The 17,336-nt window shown below is 38.8% G+C and overlaps 1 protein-coding gene across 7 annotated transcripts in view; it reads left to right on the top strand.

Moving 5' to 3' along the window:
- pcdh15a (protocadherin-related 15a) overlaps window positions 1-15,735 on the top strand; it is a 200,678-nt gene extending 184,943 nt beyond the window's left edge. For 3 of the 7 annotated variants that reach the window (XM_028468336.1, XM_028468332.1, XM_028468333.1), the window contains 8 exons: window positions 850-858; window positions 1,473-1,592; window positions 8,330-8,351; window positions 9,113-9,151; window positions 9,298-9,371; window positions 11,261-11,351; window positions 11,500-13,310; window positions 14,627-14,752. In XM_028468336.1, the coding sequence (XP_028324137.1) occupies window positions 850-858; window positions 1,473-1,592; window positions 8,330-8,351; window positions 9,113-9,151; window positions 9,298-9,371; window positions 11,261-11,351; window positions 11,500-13,287 (2,143 nt within the window). In that variant the 3' untranslated portion in view covers window positions 13,288-13,310; window positions 14,627-14,752. Of the gene's footprint in view, window positions 1-849; window positions 859-1,472; window positions 1,593-3,368; window positions 3,375-3,877; window positions 5,519-8,329; window positions 8,352-9,112; window positions 9,152-9,297; window positions 9,372-11,260; window positions 11,352-11,499; window positions 13,311-14,626 lie in introns of those variants that run through there. The other 4 variants (XM_028468334.1, XM_028468339.1, XM_028468337.1 and 1 more) reach the window with 4 other exon arrangements.
- Window positions 15,736-17,336: the final 1,601 nt, after the last annotated feature.

Here is a 17,336-nt window from a genome sequence, read left to right as displayed (position 1 = left end):
CTTCCGTCTCCCTCTCATCAGACATGCTGACTGCGCACTCTGCTGGGCTAATCTCCCTGCTCATGCTCTGTGAAAGCTGATTAATTAGCACTCATTTGTGGGGAACATCTAGTGCCAATTGTAACCGCCACACTGTCTTCATGCTGCGTAATTATCATAGCCTCTCTTTCTCACGCACACACACATTAACAAAGACTGCCCACTTCCCCAATGACGTGCACACAGCAGCTTTCCAGAAAAAGGGATATTTTTCTGCATCATTCGCTTTGATGAGGTGATTGAGCTTTAAATTGACAGGAGACAGTTTGTTTTGTGTGTGTAGTGTGTGTTCCAATGGTAATGCGTTTTCACTGATGGAACAGCGGTTGTCCTAATCCAGTTGCACAGACACACAAACATTGCAAAGAACTGTTAACGGTAACATTAGATGGAACACATTAAATGTCACAGCCGATGGCAGTTTGTGTTTGTTTTACCCGAGTACAGTTAAATTATTCACAAAGCAATATTTCCACTTTCATTAGTCATTTTAATTCACTTCTGTCTAGGTTTACAATTGCGTATTATATCAAATCAATGCCGTAACTCACGTGGAAAGGATGTTTTTGGTGTTGAATAATTAATGATTTTATAAGTCATGTAATATTTACTTTAGGACAAAAAACAGGTGCTTCTTTTCCATATAGAGGTTCTTGAATAGCTAGATCATGTATATTTGTATTTGTTATAGTGATGATTATGTATTGTGTTGAAATTGCATGGCGCTTTGCTTAATCATATACATAAGCAATCAATGTCCTTTATCTTTCTTTTTTTGCCCCTTTCCCTTGGATCGAATCTTCTCATCAGGTTCAAAGAGTAAGTCATTCCTCATGATTGAGCCATGATCGTGTGTTTATTGCTTGCTGTGTTTGTAGAAGATCCGTTTCTCTTAATATAATAACGCTAAAAGCAGTTGTTCTCGGAACTGTGGTGAGATTATCATTGAGTTATTGGCTGGATTCAGGAGTTTCATTAAGCCATTATCTTATCAATGTTGAATATCTTACAAACCAATAATGCTATTTTAAAATCACCTTTTTCACATTCTGTTGTAACAACTCCTGTCAGTTATGGACAAATTGATACATATTTATGTACTTAATCCAAACTCACTATTAAGGATAACAGGAATATTCTGCACTGTTTTCTGGGGTTTAAACCCACAATCTTTCAGAAAATTGATCAACAAAACCAATCTAATATTGTAGTTGCATGCTATAGCATTGTGACTACTGACTTTCAAAGATGAATAAAAGAGGTAAGCACTACACTTGTTGATGGTGCGTTATGACTTCAGGCTACAAACGTGTGTGGGTGGATAATTTGTTTAGGGAATGAACAGCACAACATTTGTTTTGTGTTTTCCTTTCTGCATTTAGATTCAAAACTCACTCCTAATGGTGGCAATAAATGTTTACTCCTTCTTTCAGGCGCCAGGCAGAATGTGCCAAAACTGCCAGGATTCAAATGGCTTTACCACCAGGAGGTAAAGCAGCTCCGACAGCCGCGCCCTCTGCAAACCTCTATGAAGACCTTGATGATCGCGGCATGTGAGTCACTCTGGTCTTTTTCGCTTTGCTGTGCAGACTTTTCTCCTTAAGTGTCGGTTCTGAATCACAGAATATAAAGGTTTATTGCTATAAGCTTTGCCAATAGTTTCCACAGTTTGACTTTTCATCACCTCCTCTAGAAATGCAACTCTCTTGCTTCCACGTATGCCTCAGAAACCCCCCACCCCCACCCCCACCCCCGCTGCTTCAGATTACTAGTCATAGCTGCATCACTTCCATGACTGTAATCCAATTATGATTTTTGTTAAAGGGCACCTGTGGTGTATTTCAATTTAAAGATCATATATACAGTATTGCCTACCTTAAGGTTTCGTTTAGTTATTTTCTTTAAAGGACTTTGTAAAGCAGTCAGGAGTAGAAAAAACCTGGTTGCCCGGGTGACACGGTTACTGCTATTTTCCTTACCTTAGACATTAGTAGTGGCGTGATGATGATGCTGCATTAGCTGTACCAGTGGCTTTGCTGACAGGTATTTTCGTCCTCTAAATCGCTTCAATGTCTTCCTAGACTCGTACCCCGGTAAGTCCACTCTCTGTCCTGCTCACTAGTGTTGCGCAGTGCAATCTCCATGTCTCGTATGTAAACAGTGCAGCTGTCTACTAGCTGAGGCTACACGGATGCAAAAGCAAAAGCTCCCAATAGCAACTCCAGACACATCAGAAGTAGCTCCAACACACATCTTTGTGTTGTCCCAAGTAGCAAATTAAACATTGTGAAAGAAAATGTGGAGAAAAGCACTACAAAAACCTAAATTAATAATCTGGCATATTTACATTTTTTTGAATGTTCATTAATATGTACTGTCCCTACTTAAATAAAGAAATCAATAAAAAATAAAAATAAAAAGCAAAATTAAAGACATCAATGTGGTCCTAATGTAAACACTGCATGTACCAGAATCAAGGACTTTACGTCACATTTGGCCAAACATGACTGCTCCACATAGATTGTATTTTCAGTTCCAAGTACTTTAAATGTGTTTTTTAAAGAAATGTGCACATTTTTTTGTTTGTTGGTAATACATTAAATACATTTTACGTCACATACAAGCAAGTACAAGTACCCATGATTAGGCTTTAGCTTATGTAAAGTATGTATTTCTGATTTGACAGCCTAAGCATTTTGGAGGATGTGAGATCAGTGTTGATTCAAGAAAACATCAGATATATCTGTAAAAAAAAAAGCAAACTAAATATACTTTCTACAGTCCATGGAGTGCTCATTGATTGGGTCTTTGAATGAATAAGTCTTTTTAGCCTCTAAATGAGCCTTTCACCTTGTTGCATTTTTAAGTGTTAGAGCTTGAGGATAAATTGAAGGTCGCCTTTTGAAGTTTAGCAGATTATTTTAGTTTTTTGACAGTCAGTCAAAGCTGCCGCTCCCAATCTTACTGACATTTAATTAAATTCTGAGTACATTTGATATAAAAACTTTTGTATCTCTAACATGGCAAGAATTCCTTAGAGTATTTCAGTTTAATATTTTTCGTATTTGATTTATTTTCCATTACACACCAGAAACAGCTTCAAAAGCTTTAAACCTCCCTTCTTTGTTTTGCTGAAAGATGTTGTGTGTTGCATACTGTCAAATGCAGGAGTCAATCTGCTTCTTGTGCTCAGGCTCCAGGAACTCTCCGTACCTTTCCGCCCACACCTCATGTTTTTCATTAACATATATGACATTTTTTCTTCTTCTTACCATTCCTATGTTTCTATCTTCTCCATCACTTCAATTACCTTCTCTCTCCGGCCTCAGACTGCAGTAAGTAACTCTGACCCATGAATATGAACAATGGTTTATGTAAATGCAGTGCACACACATCGTGAGGGTCACCCTCATTATTTTAGCTCTTCTTGGTGCATATTTTAAAAGATAAGACGCCTAACATGAATGGTCATTCGTTGGCTAACATTAAAGCAGTGATGGAAATTTGAATGTGTAGGAAACTTTTTTAGATTATAAAACCTAATGTAACTCCTTTTGTATCACTGTCCTTAATTAAAGGGAATCTGACGGTAGTCGTCTTTTAGTGGTAATATGCTAGAAGAGCAGACACACACACACACATATATATACCGTATCATTCAATTTCAAGAGATTGTACTTTTTTCAAACTAAAACGTCCAAAAGAACAGGCTGCTACCTGTAAATCCAGAGTCCAGCTCTCTTTTCTATGCCATTAGTTTTCCTTCAACCTATCCTGTCTTTTGTTTCAAGTCTTTTTTCTTCTTCTTTTTCTTCCTCTCCAAATATCAATGGGACAGGCAGAAAAAATCTGTCATTGAGGAGGCCGACCACAAGAGGATTCTAAACACCTTTGCCTGTCACGCCATTGCAGGCCGGAGCAACGGAGCGCTTCGCGTCAACTCGCCTAAGTCAGAAAGCAACGTGACTTTCTATTCTGACCTAAACCCACTCACAACCCATAATCCAGTCTATAAGGAAACCAGTTCTCTCAGCAGTAATAACGTCTTCACAGGGCGAGAAAGCCTGACTGGAAGGCGTTTCTCCTTCTCTCCTCTTCATGCAGCAGGGTCAAGTTATGCGTGGTCAATGCCCGCTCGCATCCACAGAGGCTGTGAAGTGCTGAGGAGACAAGGTCTCATGGACCCATCCGACTGGGAGCTGCAGGTACTTCAGGCATCTTTGAGAGGCAAGCCAAGCTTGGAAAGTACAGACACGCTTAACCTGTGTGGGAGCCCAGACACCAGGTTGTCTGTGCGGGAGCAGGCGAAGCACTTTGAACAACAGGCACAGAAAGAACCGACCCTGAAGTATAACAGAGGCTCTGTGGGTTCACTTGCTTCCATTTTGCTCAAGGATCAGGATAGCGAGGACACGCTGGAGCTGACGTCGGAAACTCTGCATTCCATCATGGATTATGCATACAGCCCCACATTTGTCGGCAGAGATTTGCCACCTAACATTATATTTACCCAGGGAGATGAGTCGCAGTCCGTCAGTAGCCAGAAACCAACTCCGCCTGTGCTCAGGAAGTTTAGCTCCAGTATTTCCAGCTACATGACTCTGCAGCCGTGTCAGATAACGGTGGAGATCATTCCTGACCCACCAGACAATCCACCACCACCTCTACCAGGACAGCAGCCACGACCTCCTTCCCCTTCCACCTCCCCTCCATCCTCACCTCCCACCTCCACTCCTCCATCACATGCCCCCTCACCCCCTTCTTCCCCTCCCACCTCCCCCCCTCCATCCTCACCTCCTCCCTCCCCTCATCCCATCTTCGTTCCTCCATCACGTCCCACTTCCCCACCTCTCAGTCCTCCTATACCTCCTTCCCCCTCCAAATTTCTTGAACCCCAGGTAACACCTCCTTCTTCCCCACCCCCTGTCAATAAACCCCCACCCCCTCCACCTCTTCCTCCACCTTCCGCATCTCCCAATCAGCCACACTCATTTGTCCAGTTTGTACCAACCTCTTTGCCCCCCGCATCCTCACTTCGTCCCCTCTCGGAAAGAAAACACCCACCTCCTACTACCTCATCAAAACCTAACAATGGAAAGACAAAGGAGATAAAAGGCATCCTGAAAAACATCCAGAATCTGGCTGAATTAGAGCGATCAGTAGCCAATCTGTACAGTCAAGTAGACAAAAACTGGAAAGTGCCGAAGGTCACAAAGAAGCAGCAAGTGACTGAAGAATCAGACGCTACTTACAAAATCAAATGTTGTGACCAGAGTGATGAGCAGAGCACACCGAAAACAACCGTCCCCACCTCTGAAGTCCAAATGACCCCAACGAGTGGGGTGACCGGTGCTGAAAATGTAGCAGATAAACTGAACACCGTGAATACTGTTGAGCTGAATGAGCAGATTTCCTCTCAGTCTACTGTGTTCTAACTTTCTCTGACTTCATACATTATTTATGTTACTACATCACTGTGTTGCCGTGTCAACTTTCTCTGCATTTCCTTTTTTTTTTGAATAGCTGTTTGCATTTTACATATATTTCATTCCTTTTTAATTTCTTTTAGTATGATTGTTGAAGCTGATCCGCAAAAAAGCTTGCCTGCTACAATTACCAGACAAAAAAGTTATTTTTTTTGGTTTTTTTAACACAGAAATGTGCTTATATACATAAGTGTGCTTTTGATTCACTTCTTTTTGTACATTTAATTTGCTTTAAGCTGTCCGTATTTATGGACATACTTAGGTAATCTCAAGCTATTTATTTATTTTGTGGTTTGTCATTTTAAAAGCCATATTCAAGACTAAACTATCTTAATAAAATGTCATTGGTGCAAAAAAAAAAGAAAAAAACACTTCTACCCTACTTGTCAGATTCATTTACCTTATTTTTCTGTTACCTGCATGTTCTCGTTCAAAATGTCTGTAATGTTGTAATATAAAAGCCTTTCATTTTATTACAAAATCAATGTAAATTTAATCCAACATAATACTAATCATTCAAATGAAGGATTTTGCAATTAAAAAAATTTAATTACTTGTAAGTAATAATTAAAAAAAAAAAAAACTATTTTCAAAATAATATTTTTTTTCTTAATTTAATTTAAAAAAAGAAAACATATAAAAGTCATGCTAATGAAATTTAAAAAAAGCAAAAACTGTCCACATTCTGAATGAAAAATACTGTCTATTTGTACTAGTTGTTAAAAATCAGAGAGTGAAAGCTTTTCTTTGAGCTGCTGGAGTTGTCAGCCTATAATAAAAGACATGTTGAGTCTCCTGCAGATGTTGAATCGTTACAGGCAACCTCTGGAGGATCTGTCTATCCACACATCCCCTGAGATCTTCTCAGCATGAGCAGTCACTGTAATGTTTGTCTGCACACTGGATGAGGCTTATTAGTGAACCATTCAATTGTTAACCACAGCCGCTGCCTGTGGGGCTGTCAATGACTGTTAGCCTTGCCCGCTCTTTTCTCTCCACCCATCTTCTCCTTGTGTTTCTTTCTCTAATCTCTTCTCCCTGTGTAGTTTGTACTAACTCTTTCCACCCTTTGGTGTCTGTACGGTTATTTTTTTTTCTCGTGGTTCTCTTGGGATTCTAAAGGCTCATTGTAATTCAGCCTCCTCCTCTTCCTTTGCCGTGGCTCCATGGTTTGCTCTCTCTTCCCTCTCCTTTCATAGGTTGGCTGAACCCTTTACAAACTGTTGTGGCATAGATATACAAGCACTGGTCAATATATTCTATGTTTCCCTGATGGACAGATCAAAGGCCTGTTAAAGTCTCTATTCCATGATCACAGCATGGGTTCATCCTTTGTGTAAATTGGCGAGTAGCTCACATGCTGTTTGGTTAAGTGCTGGTATTGCACTGCATTGGTTTTCATCAAGCTCTTGGTCTCCTTGGAATTCAATGCAGTGACATGTAAAATAAAAGAAAACGTTCCAGGGGGCACATTTCGATCATTTACATCACAAGTTGTTCAAAAATTTGAGCTGAGAATAAAACAGATATAAAGAGAAAAAAAAGCACCAAACTGGCATATCATGAGAGCGTGAGTCTGAATTATTTGTTTTAAAACTAAGACAAAGATCAATCAGTCTGGTTCTCTTCAAAGAAACCCAAATTCCTTTGAAGTTACTTTGTTCCCAAATTTGGTTGAATGTATAATGAGTGCTTACATCAGACAATAATTACCATAAAACAGATCAGTAACTGGTATTATCTGTGTGTAAAATCAGCTTCTAAAACTAATGCCACAAAAACTGAGATGAGTCGGGTTTTGCATTGACTTAGCTCATTAAACAAAATACTTTATTTTGTCTTTATAAATCTGCTCTCTCACCAAACGTCTCAAAGTTTAAAATTAAGTTTTTTTTTTCTCTCCAGGCAATGCTTTGAAAATAAAACAGCCTTTTATTATTATTCTTTTAAGTTAATAATGCCTGGATAGCGTTGATGCTATAGAATAGATGTATTTTATTCAAAGTGGATTATAAGCCTGTGGCCCATTTCTCTTTAATACTTCTGTATCACCTTTCTTTTACTGAATTCTCTCTCCTGTGCAAACGTCCTGTGGCCACTGTGTTCTGGGTGGTTTTTCCTGAAGCAGCACTACGCTATCCAACATCAGAGCCAGCAGGTCATCTATCAGCTTCCACTCCAAACCACCTCTCTGCCTGAGGGTTATGGCATATGGCTCTGCCCTGTCCCCTAATCCTTGCCCAAAATACCAGATTACAACTCTCCAGCGAAGTCTGTCATTATTTATTAGCTTAGACGTGTTACAGTTGTAAGGTATTGCCTTTAAAGGCTTCAGCAGAGGTGGAATATCACTAGCCAGTTCACACCTACCTGTACTTTAGCCATGTTTTACTTTGTATTTGTCATTGAAATAACATTTGATGTGTACTCTTTGTACATATGTTTGATCACAATGTCCTTTTCTTATCTGCTGATTCTTGACTTTTTTGCACTGTCTAACTGTTCCAAGCTTCTTTTTAGCATTTATTGTGATTTTTTTCTTCCAGTTTGAATAAGAAAACAGCATAGGCTGTCATGATAGCGATCAGGCTTTAGGGACCTTTTTAAAACCGACCAATGTCTACAACTCTGTAATATTACAATAAAATGCACAGTAAGTAAATATGCAATTCTGTCATTGTCAGCAGAAAGTATAAATACTAGTCCTGTAGCGTTAACATTTAATATATCTGAAAGCTCTAGAAATAGTGCTGTCGATCTATAATTATTGTTTTCCTTGTTTTCGTCCCCGCTGCGCCACACAGGAGGCGAGGCTACGGCAGACAGGTAAGCACTCCTGCTGTCATTTCAGTTGTTGTGCTGTTGAGACATTTTTTGACCAAAGAAAAGTTTCCATAGCTCACATCCCATTATTCTTATCTATAATTCACTTGATGGAAAAGAAAAACGACAGTTTCACTTGAAAGTTGTTTATGTCCAGTTTTCCATGTCAAGTACGAGATAAGCTTTAAAGAGCATTTTTCTTTTCCATTAAAAAAGCTAAAAAGAAAAAAGGTGGGGGACTCCATTAAGGAACCTTTAATATAAGTTTTATAAGGCTGTCATTTAGCTGTCATTAAGTGTTGTTTGCTAAATTTCGACACCTTTGGAGCTATGTTGGCATTTTTTGAGTTAGGTGGATGGATCTAGTGGGGTTAGGGTTAGGGTACCGAACGACACTTAATGACAACCTTCATGACACCTTATTCATGCTAATGACAGGTGTCATGTCATAATAATGACAGTGTAATGTCAGCCTTTATGTATAAAACTTGTGTTACCGATGATTTTTGTTTACTTACATCTTTCTTCGATGGCACATGAGGACCTTCAACTTCTGTTTTTCCCCAAAACATTTTTACTCCTCATTTCTTTTTTCCATAATCCTTCACTTCATATCATAGGCTAAGCACTGAACACTAGATAGATAAAGCAGCTTATCTGGCTTTCCATGAGCAATATAATCTGAAACTCTTCTGTATTCTTGTGTCTCCTGGGCATGCCTCTCTTCTATTACACTATCCTTCTTCTGTACTAATCTTTGGCAGCAACAGCAGCTGCTGAGGCCATCGCTTCTTAGACCTGAGGTAAACACAGTGCTGCTTCTCTCAGTTTTGCAGGCATTGTTGTTATTCTGCTGTGCACTCGACAGAATGCTGCTCCTACTGCTCCTTCTCTGCTCCCTATCACTGCGGTGTCCTCAACACTTCTCATCTGCTTATCTGAATTGCAGGATCTCTCCATGGAGTCAGGTATGGACCGAGGACAGGACTACTACACACAGGACTACTATAATTATGACCAAGGGTGAGCATGCTTTACTCTCATCTTTCTTCAGTCTGGCTCTTTAATTCAATGAACTGCTTTCCTTCAGCTTGTGTATTAAAAAAAAGGCATCATTAACATATATATCACATTCACAATCCTGCCTTCCAGCATCCTCAGAGTTGAAATCTGTGGGGGATGGATGCATTTTTTTAAGAAATCAAGCAAAACGTATACAGTTCTCCTTTAGCTTTATGTACCATTCTAGCATTTAGGCCACACTGATCTAATCCGTTATGAAGTCGATTACACTGCCTTGAATCAGGCACCTGCAAGTCTGAAAGCTTTTTCCATAGCATAATGAAAGAGGTGCTTTGACCTGCCTGTGATTTTGCCCATATGTTCTAAGGGGGGGGGCAAGCAACTCAAAGCTGCACCAGCTGCTCTGAAACTGTTATTCATTTAAAAGCTTCTTGTTTTGCAAGAGACTTGCAATACTTTTGGGAATGATGCTGCCAATTTTTAATAGCTTACTAAAAGCTTTTTTTGACCATACAGACTGAAATTACTCTAAGAAGAGAACAAACAAAGCTATTTAGAACTATCTGTAGTCAAATTAGGTATTGTAATTACCCCTTAAGCTCCATGCCAGTCTACCTTAAAAGATACATATGCCTACTGAGTGAATCACCCAAGCTTTAATGTGCAAAAGCTGTAACAAACTTCCCATTGATGGCTTTTATTACCATTGAATGTGTCATCAATATGGCTGGAAGTCTTTGATCTGCTTCCGTTTGTAGTGAGGAGCTCCTTTTTACCAGCTGTTAAGCTTTTAATCCAGCAATCACGAGAGCGTGTGATCCTCACAGCGGCTCACGTATGTCAGGAAGGTGGCTTTGACAAACTGTCATTGGTCTCTCTCCGTTAAGCATTTCTCCACATCATTATTAAAGAGTGAGGTTCATAGCACCAGTCGTACAACCACTCATATCCAAGTAACACTGTGTGATGCACACTAGCCAAAGCAAGTTAAACAATAAAAAAAAAAAATCATCTTTAATTCTGCATCGTTATTAAGTGGTAAACATGAAATGATGCTTTAATTAAAAGTCTACAGTTTACACCACAGATAAATATGTAATTACTCACTGTAAGGCCCTTCCAGTCCAGCCAGAGTAAACCCTATAAATGTTTCACAATCACAAAAATTCAACCTTTATCTTTACACTTGCTGCTTTTTGTTTGCCCTAGAAGATCTTACATTTTAACCTGCAACAGCAATTTTCTTATTGGTGTCACATTTCACTCAAATACAAAGTAAATGTTGTGTTCAGAATTTGAGTGAATGTCAGTCTTGTTTGTTTATTTTTGACAATAGGCTGTATAGTATGTCTACATTTCACCTACTACTACTACTACACCTTGCTAAATTATCCTTTAGTCATAGAAATAAATAATCTCTTCAGCCCCACAAATTACTGTCTAGTAACCTGACTGTTAATTTCAAAAGCAATTGTCTGTCTTTCCGATATATATTTCAGATTTGCCAACAAAAACAGGCAAATCAATGGTAATTCAGTGCAAATTTCTGTATATTTGACTCATATACTCGCTCAAAAACAAAACAAAATCAGAGAGACTTTAGAAATTATTATTTATATACAGAATAGTTTATAGTACAGTACATTTGAGAAAAGTGATGTGCTTTGGCCTTTTTTGTCTCTACAAAAGCATAGTATCCCTAAAGTCACTTGTTAAGTAAAATATTAGGTGTGTCTATTTCAAATTATTGATATTTGGTTCCGTATTTTAACTTTTGTTCTTACAAATTATTTTAATTAAACAGTTTTACTATGGTCATTTGCAAAAAGGTATTTGTCTCTATTTTGCATCAATGTAGCTCTGAGGTGTGACTTTTCTCGTTTTGGCAGTCGGCGAAGGCTGATATCTCCGATGTATGATGAATATGGAGAGCTAATCATGGATGATGATGAATATTACTACACTCCACATGGCCCTGAGGTATTATCTTTCCTCTGATGTTTTAGACTGTTTGTAATGATGTAAGGAATGTCAACTTCTGCTTTAGTAGGTTTTTGTCCCAAATGTTTTGATACTAAATATTTGCATATTTATTCTGTGTTTTGAAAATAAAATATAACTGTCCTAGGGCCGAGGCAGAGGCAGGGGCCGTGGTGGCATGCGGGGTAGAGGTCCGCAGAAGAAGGTTGCATTTAGAGACCAGGTGCAAGAGGAGGAAACTGACGACGAGCCCTCAAAGGCTGCCAAGAAATTGAAATCAGTAATGAAACTCAGCAAATTTCTGGCTGCCAGTAAAGGAGAAACACCATCTGGGGCAGCAGGTCCTTCAGGCGTTTCTTCCTGGAAGAAAGCAAAGATGTTTAAGATGTTTGGGGCTGGGAAAAAGGAAAATTTTTATGCCAAACTGATGTCAGCCCGCCGGATTGACAGCCAGGAGAGTCTGACTGACGGACCAGCTCATACAGGCCCAATAGACAGCAAGTCTGATGCGCGTAGTCGACTTGGCAAAGTCTTCAAGAAAATCAACTTGGGCAATAAGTTGCAGGTCCGGAGGAAGTCGCAGAGTAGCGTGAGTCGTAGCTCAGCCACGGGAAGTGAGAAAGATGAAGAAGCCTCACAAGCAGCTAGCGAGGATGAAAAGAAGTCAAAAGTGTCTATCAGTGTGACAGAAAGTGAACCAAGTGGGAGCATTCGGGAAAAAGATTCTGACGAAGAATCCTCTGAGAAAAGCAGTGTTGACAGAGATTTACTCAAAGTAGATTTAGACAGGGATGATGCCAATGAAAGCACTGTGGACTCAGATGAAGAGCCTGATGAAGAGCCAGGTGATTCTGAGGAGGAAAGCAAGTCCAAATCTGAAAAAGAAACGGAGGCATCTGGCACTGAAAAAGAATCAGAATCCGAAAAAGAGTCGGAGTCGGAGAAAACATCAGTTACTGAGAAAGAGTCTGAAGACGAGTCAGAATCTGAGAAAGAAACAGAATCTGGTACAGTGACCGAGAAAGAGACAAGCACAGAAAAAGGCTCAGGAACAGAGGAAGAATCAGAGGAGGAAGAGGCTTCTGGCAGTACAAGAGAAACTGGGTCTTCTGCTCGCTCATCCATGAAATCATCAGCCACTGAGGCCAGCCGGGAGAGCAGTGCTTCTCAAGTGAGTGGGAGTGGCAGTGGCAGTAAGGATGTTAGTGGGGGAAGTGAAAGTGGCAGTACTCGTGCCAGCAGTGCTACATTGGTATCAGATTCAAGTGTGAGGTCTTCACAGAGAACCAGATCATCAGCAGTAACCACAGAGAAATCCAGTGAGGAAGTGAGTGAGGCTGAGTCAGGGACCGGAACAGTCAGCGAGACAGAAGCAGAGTCAGGGTCAAGGTCAGGGAGTGAAGAACCTTCATCTCAGAGATCCAGTAGTAAGGCAAAAGAATCAGATTCAGACTTTACTGAAGGTTCCAAGTCTGGCAGTTTAACCACAGACCAGAGTTCTTTGAGCAGCGAGGAGCTTTCAGCATCTTCCCATTCTGCCAGCGGTAGCCAACATTCCCATAAGTCCGACCGGAGCCAGAGATCTGAGGAGGCAATTACTGAAACAAGTGAGGAAGAGGACGTGGAAGAATCTGAAAGTGCAGATGAGAGCAAAGAGTCCAGCAGTGAAATGAGTGATGAAACATCTTCAACAAAGGCCAGTGTAAAGTCTGAAGACCCTGGACCATCATCGCCTTACTATCAGCCTCCTTATAGTTCTGAGATACACAGTGAGACCCCCGGGGAGATATATGGTGGGCTTTCTCCTATAACTGAGGTCGATGAGGACGCCATCTCCTCTGATAAATCTTCAGGCAGTGGCTCAAAGAGCTCTGAAGAAACTGAAGAGGTGTCGGATTCTGATTTGGAATCTGAAGGAAACTCAACAGCCTTCTAGCAAGACATATTGTCCAATGTCAAGTAAGAGTGAATACATCAATTTCCTCTGCATGGGAGTGAAGACGTGTCTTTCTAAGAGTGTTTCCACTTGCACATTTTCCTCATTTCTCCTCAGCAACAAGTGGCCTCTTGAATCTGACTTTTTTATTTATATGTGTAACTTCATCTCTCTTGGATGCTTTTCACAACTGTTTTGTCCTTTTCTTTAATAGCTTCTTGCTCTGGTTCCACCGTCAGACTTAGCATGAAGCAATATACGATCTTTCTCAGTCTTTGCTCTGGTGTTGGTATTATTACTTTCTGGGAATGAGCAATAGTGGTGTAACAAAATTGCTTTATTGTGCATGTATCCTAATAAATTCTTATATAGTGCAGTGTGCATTTGATCTAAATATTAGTTGCGAGGTTGAAAGCTGACAAAATATGTCAGCGGTTTTGTTTTGTTGAAAACCCATTGCTGCTGTATTGAAGTAGCATATTTAGAATAAAATGTGGTTATTGTAGACACTGAATCTAGCTTATAGATTTGTAATCAGGTTATATCATAATGACTTTTCCAATGAATATTTATTAAAAACACTTTTATAAACAGGCAAGCCTGATTTGGAACACAGAATTTTGTCATTCTAATGCAACACAATATCTGTTACACCACTAGTCTGTGAATCATTGAAGCATTAGATGGCTAAAAATAAATATTTTATCAAATGTATAATGCAGATAGGCAACTGTCTAAGACACACGTGTCAAATCTTGGCCCTGGGGCCAAATCTGGCCCTTTGGAGCATCCAATTTGGCTCGCAGGAGAAAGTAAAAATTACAGCGAAATTGAATATATTGACCATTCTAGTGAGAATGAAATTCAACAATATTTGCAAAGGGCCTCACAGTTTTCCCAGTGCTTCTACAGCATAATGACAGTAATTTTTAATGTTAAACAGTTGAAAAATTCTACCAAAATCCTTCAAGTTTTCTCAAATTTTGGCATAATATTTCCCTTATTTAAATAAAAATTGGTCACAAAATCTAAGAAAAGTTAAAGTGAAGACCCTTTTGCGACCAATATCTGTCACTTATTGCTTGGATGTGGTCGGTTTCTTACATATATTTTGTATTTTATGTATACATAAAAGTCAAAACTGGAGCACAAAAATGCTGAACTTACTCTCTTTTTTCTGGCATAAAATCTGTGGCCCACTTGAGACCAAACTGCTCCAAATTTGGCCCCTGAACCAAAATGAGTTTGACACCCCTGGTCTAAGAAGTTCAATATCTTGTGTCAAATAGTTGGTAATTACTGTGTATTGATGTTAACATCTTTGCCCTTTCATCCTCAGCCTGTGAGAAAGACTCGGATCAAGCTGGTTGTAGATCGGGAAAACGAGACCAGCTCCACAGGAGAGGAAAGCTCTACTGAGACTCAACCAACCCGGCTTCCTAATAGCCACTGTAACAACAATGGTAACATCTACCTAGCACAAAATGGCACCATTGTAAGAACAAGGAGAACACTTCATCTTAATAATTTTAAGGTGGCCTCACCATGCCGGCTAGGGACACATTTTAAGAAACTGGGAACACTGGCTGTTACGCAGGAGGAGCCTCCTCTGGATACCAGCACTGAAGCTTTAGGAAACGCTACAGAGAATGGAATAGATACATTTATTTGTTCTAACACAGACATCAATCTCAACACTCGATCCTCATGTGGTTCCTTGGGGTCAGCCGTTGTAGATCTTAAAACCTTTGGTTTCAAATCCAACATTGCCAAGGCAACAATTGACAGAAATGGCAGTAGCAACTGTTTCAATGAGGTGCAAGAGACTTCAGTCGACAACCACCAGACCAGCACAGAGACGCAGGAGTCCAACAGTGAACAAACTAAATCAGAGGAGGAAGACCTGTGGATGGGGCCGTGGAACAGCCAGCACATACCAATGACTAAACTTTGACTCACCAGGCGGAAACTACCGTACTCCTCTTTTCAACGTTGTTTTTTCCCAAGATTAATTTTGGTTTTCATGTGCCTCAGTCAGAAGTTTGAAAAAGTGTCTAAACCAGGGATTGCACTTCATTCATTGTTTTTAAAATATTACTCTTACTTGCAGGATTGTCATTTAAAAGGCAATGAGTGTCTCGAGAAGTCTGAAAATAGTTTTACCACGTATTTTCTTGTTTTGCTTGATTTTCTGTTTCCTTGTCATTTAAAACTTGAAATAGTTAATTTGATTGAGTTCAATTTTGATAGGATTTAAGAAAAAAAAACAAATCATAGTTGGAACATGTAGTCTAAGTGAAAAAACACTTATTTTGCGATATGAATCGTCTGAAAGATAAAGTTTCTGTAAGATATCTGAAATTATTTTGTAACTATTTTTGTCAAACAGAGGGTTAATCTAACATATGGCATTAATAAATTTATATCCATGATCTGCACTGTATTTCAACAGTGATGTAAGATGATATGAACACAGTGTTTTTGTATGAATATTTGTATTTACTGAATGTGGCATTTTATGTAAATGAAATAAATACCAAAAAACACATTCAACAATAAAGTACTGCTCGACCTTGTCAATATTGCAACCTGCATTCACTGTAAGTGGCCTTCTTTATTCACTCTCTCTCCATATATATACATATATATATATATATATATATATATATATATAACCAATATTACTATTGCAACAACACATCAAACACATCATCAGTAGGGTAAAACTAAGTGCCTGTGTACGCATTTACTTGAAGATTTAAAGTGGACCCTTGAGCTGTGTACCAATCGCAGTTGCACACAATTTTCATATTGATGTAGCTTCTACAGAAATGAGTCTGTAGAGTGGATTTTGACGATAAAGTAGGCCACTGAGAAGTAATTAAACCAAGAATGTGAACAAGTTGCCTTTATGAAATATCAGTTTTGAAATATTAAATTAAAACAGCTTCAACTTTCTTGGAGAATCTCTTGAGCAAGAGATACAGAACGCATTAGCACACACATTTATAGACAGATAATTATCTATAGTATATGTACTGTGTAAGCGTTTATATATAGTCATAAAGAGTGCCGCAGATTTCATATCCCAAAAAATATTCCCCCGCATGAAGCTTCCTGCACTTATTTTTACTGGCATTCTGAGGAGAAATGCCAGTCATGTTCTCAGTTCTTTATAGATTGACATTTGGAGTGCAGTGGGAGCTGAATACATGAGTGAAATTACTTAAAAAGTGAGAAAATGGGTCAGAGGGAAAACTTGTTTTCACTACAGCTAACACTGTTGGCCCTAATGGATCAGAATGATGGAAAAAAAGGACAAACAATGCTTTCATGCTGTTTGTATGACTTTAAACTGCTTTTGTTCTTTGAAGGTTAGTGCTAGCTAGCAGAATGCATGTCAAACTGTGTGTTGCTTCCTTAAGGTATTACTTGTTTTATTTAAACCAGTGTTTACCAATCTGGGGTAAATGAGTACATTACTGTGAGTAAGTGGAAACTTTATCAACGAACTTCCAAAATAACGCAAAGATTTTAGTCACGTTAGCATGATCAGATATATTTTTACCGCATTTTACTTAAACTAGAATAATATTTGAGAAAGTCCAATTGTAGAATACAATTGTTTAAGATTGTGTGTTGTAATTTAATTTTGAAAAGAATAATATATATATATATATATATATATAATTTTTTTTTAAACTTTTTAATCAGTAACCTTTTTTTTAATCAATAACGAGCCATTTTCGGTGACGCCATTTAAATTCCAGGGGACCCCACATGAGATTACAATCCCAAGGTTGAAAAACACTGCCTTAAATAGTGCACGATTAATGTCTTTAGGGTACAGTCAGAAAATAAATAAATATATATAGATATATATATATTTTTTAAAAGCCATAAAGCTTAAGATTATTTGACAATATTCAATACACATTTTCAATCAAGTATTTAATATTTGTGGCAATACAATTCCACTCTTGACTTACTTGTTAACAACAAACAAAATAAAATTACCATTATTTATATATCTATCTGCAGCAGCCACT

Source organism: Gouania willdenowi, chromosome 15, assembly GCF_900634775.1.
Source record: "Gouania willdenowi chromosome 15, fGouWil2.1, whole genome shotgun sequence".
In the NCBI taxonomy this organism is placed as follows: domain Eukaryota; kingdom Metazoa; phylum Chordata; class Actinopteri; order Blenniiformes; family Gobiesocidae; genus Gouania; species Gouania willdenowi.
This window is presented reverse-complemented; position numbering and strand designations above follow the sequence as displayed.